General features: G+C 47.8%; 2 protein-coding genes across 2 annotated transcripts in view; one reads left to right on the forward strand and one right to left on the reverse strand.

Moving 5' to 3' along the window:
• The first annotated feature begins 4,425 nt into the window (after nt 1-4,425).
• Nucleotides 4,426-5,619, forward strand: LOC138357031 (uncharacterized). The gene has a single exon (XM_069313568.1). It carries the CDS (start codon nt 4,426-4,428, stop codon nt 5,617-5,619), a length of 1,194 nt encoding a protein of 397 aa, XP_069169669.1.
• Nucleotides 5,620-5,987: 368 nt separating this feature from the next.
• The window catches only part of LOC138357032 (involucrin-like), a 14,656-nt gene continuing 10,296 nt past the window's right edge, over nt 5,988-10,347 (reverse strand). The window contains exons 2-3 of the mRNA XM_069313569.1: nt 6,463-7,873; nt 5,988-6,062 (exon numbers count right to left, since the gene is read on the reverse strand). Coding sequence (XP_069169670.1) covers nt 5,988-6,062; nt 6,463-7,873 — 1,486 coding nt within the window. The remainder of the gene's footprint in view (nt 6,063-6,462; nt 7,874-10,347) is intronic.

The raw sequence follows: 10,347 nt of genomic DNA on the forward strand, positions 1-10,347 counted from the left end.
TTGTGTTGGTGTTGTGCATGGTAGTGTTGCTGTTGTGCATGGTTGTGTTGGTGTTGTGCATGGTTGTGTTGGTGCTGTGCATGGTTGTGTTGGTGCTGTGCATGGTTGTGTTGGTGCTGTGCATGGTTGTGTTGTTGCTGTGCATGGTTGTGTTGCTGTTGTGCATGGTTGTGTTGCTGTTGTGCATGGTTGTGTTGCTGTTGTGCATGGTTGTGTTGGTGTTGTGCATGGTTGTGTTGGTGTTGTGCATGGTTGTGTTGGTGTTGTGCATGGTTGTGTTGGTGTTGTGCATGGTTGTGTTGGTGTTGTGCATGGTTGTGTTGGTGTTGTGCATGGTTGAGTTGCTGTTGTGCATGGTTGTATTGTTGTTGTGCATGGTTGTGTTGGTGTTGTGCATGGTTGTGTTGCTGTTGTGCATGGTTGTGTTGGTGTTGTGCATGGTTGTGTTGCTGTTGTGCATGGTTGAGTTGCTGTTGTGCATGGTTGTGTTGTTGTTGTGCATGGTTGTGTTGGTGTTGTGCATGGTTGTGTTGCTGTTGTGCATGGTTGAGTTGCTGTTGTGCATGGTTGTGTTGCTGTTGTGCATGGTTGAGTTGCTGTTGTGCATGGTTGTGTTGCTGTTGTGCATGGTTGTGTTGGTGTTGTGCATGGTTGTGTTGCTGTTGTGCATGGTTGTGTTGCTGTTGTGCATGGTTGTGTTGCTGTTGTGCATGGTTGTGTTGCTGTTGTGCATGGTTGTGTTGGTGTTGTGCATGGTTGTGTTGCTGTTGTGCATGGTTGTGTTGGTGTTGTGCATGGTTGTGTTGGTGTTGTGCATGGTTGTGTTGCTGTTGTGCATGGTTGTGTTGGTGTTGTGCATGGTTGTGTTGCTGTTGTGCATGGTTGTGTTGGTGTTGTGCATGGTTGTGTTGGTGTTGTGCATGGTTGTGTTGCTGTTGTGCATGGTTGTGTTGGTGTTGTGCATGGTTGTGTTGCTGTTGTGCATGGTTGTGTTGCTGTTGTTTATAGTGGTGCTGGTTCTTCGTTTTCTGTAGATCTGGTAAATAATATTAAATTAATAAAAAACGTAAATACCTGTAAGGCCATATAATATACACAGGACCAAGTACGTGAGAAATAGGAAGTAAATTCAACGCAGAATTGTATGAAATCTGGTGGCAAGGAATGATGTCTCCAACGGGCGAGTAATTATAAATCTCTAACTTACTCCTTTCTCGGATCTGAGCATAAATTATATTAAATTTAATTGAATAATGAACACAGACTCATTAATAGACTCAGGTCTTTGTTCATTATTCAAAAAAAAATAAATTATATCCTAAGTGTAGATCCGAGGAAGGTGTAAACAAATATCTGTTTACTTACTCCTGAATTAGGTTACCTAGTTTGATGGAACGATTGAGGAAACAATTTCCTCTGGGTATACGTCTTGCAAAATGAGCATTTCATCTTAACACAGTAAGAGTTGCAGTGCAATCATTGAGGATGATGTTTGTTCTAACATCCTCAAGGGTTCGTATCCCGATGCTCTTGCTTACTGATGACTCTCTAGAAGGAAGGGAAGTATCAGGGGAAAGTGCCAAGCCATTACGACTACATAGCACTGGGAAGGGGGTCAGGATATGGATTTGGGATGGGACGGGGGGAAAGGAATGGTCCCCAACCACACTTGGATGGTCGGAGATGGAACACTGACCTGCATGAAGCGAGACCGTCGCTCTACTGTCCAGCCCAAGTGGTTGGGCAGAACTCTCTGGGAGATGTTAAAGTCTCTTAGATTGGTCTAAATAATGTCATTGTTTTGCTTTGATTAGGCAAATAACAATGTTCGTATTAAGGTGAATAAGATTCCCTGTTGAAAGACCTTCGTAATTATGTCTGTGTTTATGGCAACATTGTTAGTTTGTTGTGGACCGCTGTACACCTGTGTTGTCCTGTCAGTGTTGCCAGGGTTTGTTTTCATTGTCATGAGTCACGTTTCACAATCTGACATAGATTGTATTTATGTGCCATGTTGTTATCGAGAGATTGATGTAATTTTTTTTATTTTTTTTTTGTATTTATATATACAAGTGTTTTTACATTCTTGTGCAGCCACTAGCAGAGATTTCGGACAAGTCCTCAATCCTATGTTCCCTGGAATACGACCCGCCAAGTCATTATAAACCAGGTACCCATTTTACTGTTGGATTAAACAGAGGCTACAGTTAAGGATTTTCGCCCAGTAAATCCTCCCCGGCTAGGATACGAACCCAGGACAAAGAGCTCGCGAAACGCCAGGTGAGCGTCTTACCAATACGCCACGGGGGACTGCAATATATTCTGTAATTTCTTTATTATGTAAGCTTTCTCTGTTTTAAATGTACAATCATTTATGAATGAAACTTTTGATTTGATTGACTGTGTGACTAACTCTTCTTCCTGAATCTTTTCCCAGTGATAAATAGTCTTCCTGGTAGGAACATAAGAACATAGGAATTAAGGTAACTGCAGAGGGCCTATTGGCCCATACGAGGCAGCTCCTATTTATAACCACTCAGTTCCACTCATATACATGTCCAACCCACGCTTGAAACAATCAAGGGACCCCCACCTCTACCACGCCACGTGGCAACTGATACCACAAATCAACAACCCTGTTACCGAACCAGTACCCACCCAGGTCCCTCCGAAATCCAAACTCACCCAGTCCACAACCGTTGGTTCGTGCTCCGTCCCGTTATCTTGAGGTTATCTTGAGATGATTTCGGAACTTTTTTTATTGTCCCCGCGGCCCGGTCCTCGACCAGGCCTCCACCCCCCAGGAAGCAGCCCGTGACAGCTGACTAACACCCAAGTACCTATTTTACTGCTAGGTAACAGGGACATAGGGGTGAAACAAACTCTGCCCATTGTTTCTCGCTGGCTCCCGGTATCGAACCTGGGACTACAGGATCACAAGTCCAGCGTGCTGTCCGCTCGGCCGACCGGCTCCCGTGCTGACACTTCCAACACCCCACCATGTTATTGTTTTAGATTCAGCTACTCGGAACAAAAAGTTGCAAGTAGCACGGGCTATGGTGAGCCCGTAGTGGACTTACCTGGCTGTTGTTGATGTTTTAGATCTAGCTACTCAGAACGAAATGTCCATGTAGCACGGGCTATGTTGAGCCCGTATTTGAGTTCGGTTATTCGCGATAACCTTGTTACTGTGATATTTGGGTCAACGTTTTAAATGGAGGCGAGGTTTCCTCCTTTTTCCCCGTTTCTTTTTTGCTTCTGTTTTAGTCCACTGGTTTTAGTCTTGTTTTAATAACATTATCTTATCTTATCTATAACAACATTATCTTTGCAAACAGAGTGGTAGACGGTTGGAACACCGTCCAACCACTCCGATGCCAGGTAGTGGAGGACAGAACTATCAATAGTTTCTATAACTATCAAGTGCTATGTGACAGTGCTGAGAAGATGGGACACTACGAGCGTAGCTCTCATTCCCTAACTACACTTAGGTAATTACACTTAGGCAATTACACACACACATACAACACAAATCACAAATCAGCCAAGATAGAGAGGGCCGAGCAGACTACATATTTTTGGATTGCCAGAAAGCCTTTGACACTGTACCATATAAGAGACTATTGCAACAGCTGGAGATGCAGGCAGGAGTGAAAGGGAAGGTACTCCCCTGGATAAGGGAGTACCTAAGCAACAAAGACAGGGAGTCACTGTGAGGGAGAAGGTCTCGGAGTGGAAAGGAGTCACCAGTGGAGTCCCACAGGGATCAGTCCTTGGACCTATACGGTTTCTGATACTGTATATGTAAATGATCTCCCAGAGGGAATACTCGCTCCTCTCAATGTTTACTGATGGAACAAAAAATTATGAGGAGGATTAAGACAGAAGATAGCATAAGGCTACAAGACGACCTAGACAAACTGAAGGAATGGTCAAACAAATGGCTGCTAAAGATCAACCCAAGTAAACGTAAGGTATGGTACCTTAATAAAGCAAGCCACTGGTAAACCCAGAGCCTTCCACTGCGCCTACCATATAACATCAAATAAAAATGGGTAAAAATTATAATTCCTTTATCATTTTCATTGATGGTTTATATATTATAGAAAATTAATGCTTCATTTGACTTAATTTATGCCTCACTGGTTATACTTCCTATGGTATTGCAACATAATAGAATTATTTGTTTGCGAAATGAATAAATTTTCGTTTCCAGTTCCCATAACATGTTTTTTTATAACGACAGAACTATTGTGTTGAACACGTTCATTCACAAAAATCATTATAGGTGTATTCATAGTTATTCTCCCTGGTGAGAATAACGGATTTAGTTTGTATTTTGAAAATATTGGTTAACACTATAGAATAATCTCCCTTGCGTCTCCTGAAAAGCTTTTATGGAAGACTTTATAAACAGCACCTTTTATGGGCCAGTCCTCCACGGGCCCAGTCCTCCACGGGCCCAGTCCTCCACGGACCCAGTCCTCCACGGACCCAGTCCTCCACGGACCCAGTCCTCCACGGACCCAGTCCTCCACGGGCCCAGTCCTCCACGGACCCAGTCCTCCACGGACCCAGTCCTCCACGGACCCAGTCCTCCACGGACCCAGTCCTCCACGGGCCCAGTCCTCCACGGCCCCAGTCCTCCACGGACCCAGTCCTCCACGGACCCAGTCCTCCACGGACCCAGTCCTCCACGGCCCCAGTCCTCCACGGGCCCAGTCCTCCATGGGCCCAGTCCTCCACGGCCCCAGTCCTCCACGGACCCAGTCCTCCACGGACCCAGTCCTCCACGGACCCAGTCCTCCACGGACCCAGTCCTCCACGGACCCAGTCCTCCACGGGCCCAGTCCTCCACGGCCCCAGTCCTCCACGGACCCAGTCCTCCACGGTCCCAGTCCTCCTCGGGCCCAGTCCTCCACGGTCCCAGTCCGCCACGGACCCAGTCCTCCACGGGGCCAGTCCTCCACGGGGCCAGTCCTCCACGGTCCCAGTCCTCCACGGTCCCAGTCCTCCACGGGCCCAGTCCTCCACGGGCCCAGTCCTCCACGGACCCAGTCCTCCACGGACCCAGTCCTCCACTGGCCCAGTCCTCCACTGGCGCAGTCCTCCACGGGCCCAGTCCTCCACGGGCCCAGTCCTCCACGGGCCCAGTCCTCCACGGGCCCAGTCCTCCACGGGCCCAGTCCTCCACGGACCCAGTCCTCCACGGACCCAGTCCTCCACGGACCCAGTCCTCCACGGACCCAGTCCTCCACGGGCCCAGTCCTCCACGGGCCCAGTCCTCCACGGGCCCAGTCCTCCACGGACCCAGTCCTCCACGGGCCCAGTCCTCCACGGGCCCAGTCCTCCACGGGACCAGTCCTCCACGGACCCAGTCCTCCACGGGCCCAGTCCTCCACGGACCCAGTCCTCCACGGACCCAGTCCTCCACGGGCCCAGTCCTCCACGGGCCCAGTCCTCCACGGGCCCAGTCCTCCACGGGCCCAGTCCTCCACGGGCCCAGTCCTCCATGGGCCCAGTTCTCCACGGGCCCAGTCCTCCACGGTCCCAGTCCTCCACGGGCCCAGTCCTCCACGATATTCACAGTGTCTCAACGCTAACTCAGTAACACGCTGACTGGCTGGCTTCCTCTCAAGGCTTAACCACGAACTACCCTTAACCTAGAGGACTGATTGACGTTGAATTCGTCTTCACACACACCTTGGCCATCCCGGGACGCGTCGGTCCAATACCAATAGCTCACCGGCTACCATGGACATTTGACGGTCTTCAACAACCAGGCCCTTCTTGTTCCGACGGAAACAAGCCTTGCGTTCTTCAGGAGTCTCCTTACTGGCCGCTCCTGGAGGTGTACATACCGCCGTCCAACGCACCTCCCTCATCGCCTCTGTGGAAACAGAAATCATATAGTACAAAGGAAACTACACCTGTTTGAGTCTGACCACAGTCTTCCACCAGGAAGCAGGAAATAGGGTCAGGTGCGGTCAATAGATGGCGTTAACATCGTCAAAAAGTCTTATTTGATCTTTTACTAGTGTTTCTTTGAAATGTTTGGAAATCTTTTGGAGGAAAAATCATAAAAGCCTTAAGAGGGTATTAAACTGGTCTAAGTCTCTGGAGCTTGTCTAGTTGATTTAAGAAAGTATTAGGAGCCTGATTAGTAGGCCTAATTTGTTTTTGTGACGCTGTTTTTAAGCCTATGTAGTCTTTGAAAGCCTCTATAGTGGGTCAAAGTAGTATAGGAAGCCTGTTTAGCAGGTCTAAGAAAATTGAAAGCTCGTTTATTAGGCCTAAGTAGTCTCCGGGAGCATGTTTAGTAGGCCTAAGAAGTCTTCAGTAGTATGTCTAGAAGGTCTAGATAGTTCTCAACTTTTCGTCCAGCATCACTTATGCATAAATAATTAAGTAAATAGATATAATTAACTTAATCAAAATTTAGAACAAAAACTCTCTTGTTACGTTATAAGTGGAGATAGATCCTTCTTGACCCGGAGCAGAGTGTCTGTCCAGGACGTCAGGTTGTCGCTTGAGCGCCCCTAGGATGCCAGGTGGTTGCTTGAGCGCCCCCAGGATGCCAGGTGGTTGCTTGAGCGCCCCCAGGATGCCAGGTGGTTGCTTGAGCGCCCCCAGGATGCCAGGTGGTTGCTTGAGCGCCCCCAGGATGCCAGGTGGTTGCTTGAGCGCCCCCAGGACGCCAGGTTGTCGCTTGAGCGCCCCCAGGACCCAAGGTTGTCGCTTGAGCGCCCCCAGGACGCCAGGTTGTCGCTTGAGCGCCCCCAGGACGCCAGGTTGTCGCTTGAGCGCCCCCAGGACGCAAGGCTGTCGCTTGAGCGCCCCAGGACGCCAGGTTGTCGCTTGAGCGCCCCCAGGACGCCAGGTTGCTGCTTGAGCGCATCCAGGACGCCAGGTTGCCGCTTGAGCGCCCCCAGGTTGCCGCTTGAGCGCCCCCAGGACGCCAGGTTGTCGCTTGAGCGCCCCTAGGATGCCAGGTGGTTGCTTGAGCGCCCCCAGGATGCCAGGTGGTTGCTTGAGCGCCCCCAGGACGCCAGGTTGTCGCTTGAGCGCCCCCAGGACGCCAGGTTGTCGCTTGAGCGCCCCCAGGACGCCAGGTTGTCGCTTGAGCGCCCCCAGGACGCCAGGTTGCTGCTTGAGCGCATCCAGGACGCCAGGTTGCCGCTTGAGCGCCCCCAGGACGCCAGGTTGTCCCTTGAGCGCCCCCAGGATGCCAAGTTGTCGCTTGAGCGCCCCCAGGATGCCAAGTTGTCGCTTGAGCGCCCCCAGGATGCCAGGTTGCCGCTTGAGCGCCCCCAGGATGCCAGGTGGTCGCTTGAGCGCCCCCAGGATGCCAGGTGGTTGCTTGAGCGCCCCCAGGACGCCAGGTTGTCGCTTGAGCGCCCCCAGGATGTCAGGTGGTCGCTTGAGCGCCCCCAGGACGCCAGGTTGTCGCTTGAGCGCCCCCAGGATGTCAGGTGGTCGCTTGAGCGCCCCCAGGATGCCAGGTAGTCGCTTGAGCGCCCCCAGGATGCCAGGTTGTCGCTTGAGCGCCCCCAGGACGCCAGGTTGTCGCTTGAGCGCCCCCAGGATGTCAGGTGGTCGCTTGAGCGCCCCCAGGACGCCAGGTTGTCGCTTGAGCGCCCCCAGGATGTCAGGTTGTCGCTTGAGCGCCCCCAGGATGCCAGGTAGTCGCTTGAGCGCCCCCAGGATGCCAGGTTGTCGCTTGAGCGCCCCCAGGATGCCAGGTTGTCGCTTGAGCGCCCCCAGGACGCCAGGTGGTCGCTTGAGCGCCCCCAGGACGCCAGGTTGTCGCTTGAGCGCCCCCAGGACGTCAGGTGGTCGCTTGAGCGCTCCCAGGACGCGCTCAGCACACAGGCTTCACGCCTGCTCACTCCATCTCCCATTTTAGCTATGCTCTTTTTAACTTTCTTGATATAAATATTTTTCTTCTGAGACTTGCTTGTCTGCTAATTAGTTTCTGCTTTGATGAATAGTCTGCCTGGAGACTAAGCATTCTTAAAGAGGGGTTTTACCCCCCCCCCCCCCCGTCCCTTGTATTAATCTCTTTTTTGGGGGGAATTTTAATCTTTTGAACTAGCTTCCTGTACTTGCCAGTTTGCTTCAACACCCACTACAGATATTTGTTTTCTTTTTACAAAGTCAACTGAGTAGGATGGTTTGTTTGCTCCTGTGCATTTGCATAGGAATGTTTGTAACAGTTGGAATTAACGTCATCATATGAATCACATTTGAATAAAATATCTGGCAGATTCGTTTGCTTCATTTTATTTGTCGGAATAATAAGGATTTCCTATATTTATCAACTCAATTTCTTGAAGAATTTATAGTAATTGTGGTGAAGTATTTCATTATCTCGTTTACTGCAAGAAATGCAAAATTTCATGAACATGAATCGTTTAAAAGGACATTGTATAATAATGTTTTCTTAGATTGCAGTGATTTTCAGCCTCCCTTTAGTGGAACCATATATATATATGTCTGCTTTCATGAATTGTCTGCTTGGAGACTAAGCTTCTTAAAGAGGGGTTTTACACCCCCCCCCCCCATCCCCTGTATTAATCTTTTTTGGCATTTTTAATATTATATATATATATATATATATATATATATATATATATATATATATATATATATATATATATATATATATATATATATATATATATCGCCACTTCTCATCAAATTGGGGCTTGTGAAACATTTTGTCAGATCTCAAGATAAGGAGTCGGCAGTCCTGAAATACCTTCAAAGCATCTTCCATAAGCTGTCTGAGGGGATAGGTCAAAGGTCAACTCTGATGTTTTCGTCGCACCATAGATGAAGAAAGTCTTGGCGGGGAAGGAAATCCCCAGGAAACTTACTAGGAAGGAGAAAATGAAAGAGCTTTGTCGCTGTGTTTGAAGATTCCTGGGCAATCATAAGGCCGAAAACTATATGAAGCTAGTTGAAACTTTTATGTATTTTGCAGTATACCAGAGTAGTACTTCCTATAAGTACTACGGCACAATGGGTTGCAGCATGTCCGTTATCAAATTGCATATCCTTGTTGATCAACTCAAGACGATGATGGCATACTGGGAGGAGCAGAGTGCGGTCTGCCACCAGGATACTCTGGACTTTGAACGCCTACACCAAGAACAGTAGAACGAGGATAAGGATGGGTTGCACTGCATGAGGATCTGACTCGTAAAAGTAATTTACAGAATAATCATAAATCTCGATAAAACTACTCAGTTCCATATCTTTTTGGTGGTCATTTGTATATCCATTTAAATACATGTTAATTTATTATGCCTGTGTTGCTTTAACTGGATTGACGTGACCGAAAAGACGTCAATTACCTGGTTTCATAAGAATATTGTCAATTCCAAAATTTCGTTGTCATGGCCACAGAAGCCAAGTTTGATGGGAGATACTAGTCATTTTCCTTATTTTTTATCCATAAGCAATTATGAATATACCACCCAGGAACAAAATTTATATTAAATTTTGATTAGTAAGTAAACCTTATTTATAAGATGATACGGAAATTTCTTTAGTTTGCAAAGTGTTGTTGCAGCTTTATTGAGTACCAGTAAAGTGTTATGGCAGCTTTACTGAGTACCAGTAAAGTGTTATGGCAGCTTTACTGAGTTCCAGTAAAGTATTATGGCAGCTTTACTGAGTACCAGTAAAGTATTATGGCAGCTTTACTGAGTACCAGTAAAGTATTATGGCAGCTTTACTGAGTACCAGTAAAGTATTATGGCAGCTCTACTGAGTACCAGTAGTGTTGTGGCAGCTTTACTGAGTACCAGTAAAGTATTATGGCAGCTTTACTGAGTACCAGTAAAGTATTATGGCAGCTTTACTGAGTACCAGTAAAGTATTATGGCAGCTTTACTGAGTACCAGTAAAGTATTATGACAGCTTTACTGAGTACCAGTAAAGTATTATGGCAGCTTTACTGAGTACCAGTAAAGTATTATGACAGCTTTACTGAGTACCAGTAAAGTATTATGGCAGCTCTACTGAGTACCAGTAATGTTGTGGCAGCTTTACTGAGTACCAGTAAAGTATTATGGCAGCTTTACTGAGTACCAGTAAAGTATTATGGCAGCTCTACTGAGTACCAGTAGTGTTGTGGCAGCTTTACTGAGTACCAGTAGTGTTGTGGCAGCTTTACTGAGTACCAGTAAAGTATTATGGCAGCTTTACTGAGTACCAGTAAAGTATTATGGCAGCTTTACTGAGTACCAGTATAGTATTATGACAGCTCTACTGAGTACCAGTAAAGTATTATGACAGCTTTACTGAGTACCAGTAAAGTATTATGGCAGCTCTACTGAG

The sequence above is a fragment of the Procambarus clarkii genome, chromosome 75, assembly GCF_040958095.1.
Source record: "Procambarus clarkii isolate CNS0578487 chromosome 75, FALCON_Pclarkii_2.0, whole genome shotgun sequence".
In the NCBI taxonomy this organism is placed as follows: Eukaryota; Metazoa; Arthropoda; class Malacostraca; order Decapoda; family Cambaridae; genus Procambarus; species Procambarus clarkii.

Bases quoted from the DNA above. Each gene is read 5' to 3' on its own strand.
- LOC138357031 (XM_069313568.1), top strand. From the start codon at position 4,426: ATGGGCCAGTCCTCCACGGGCCCAGTCCTCCACGGGCCCAGTCCTCCA.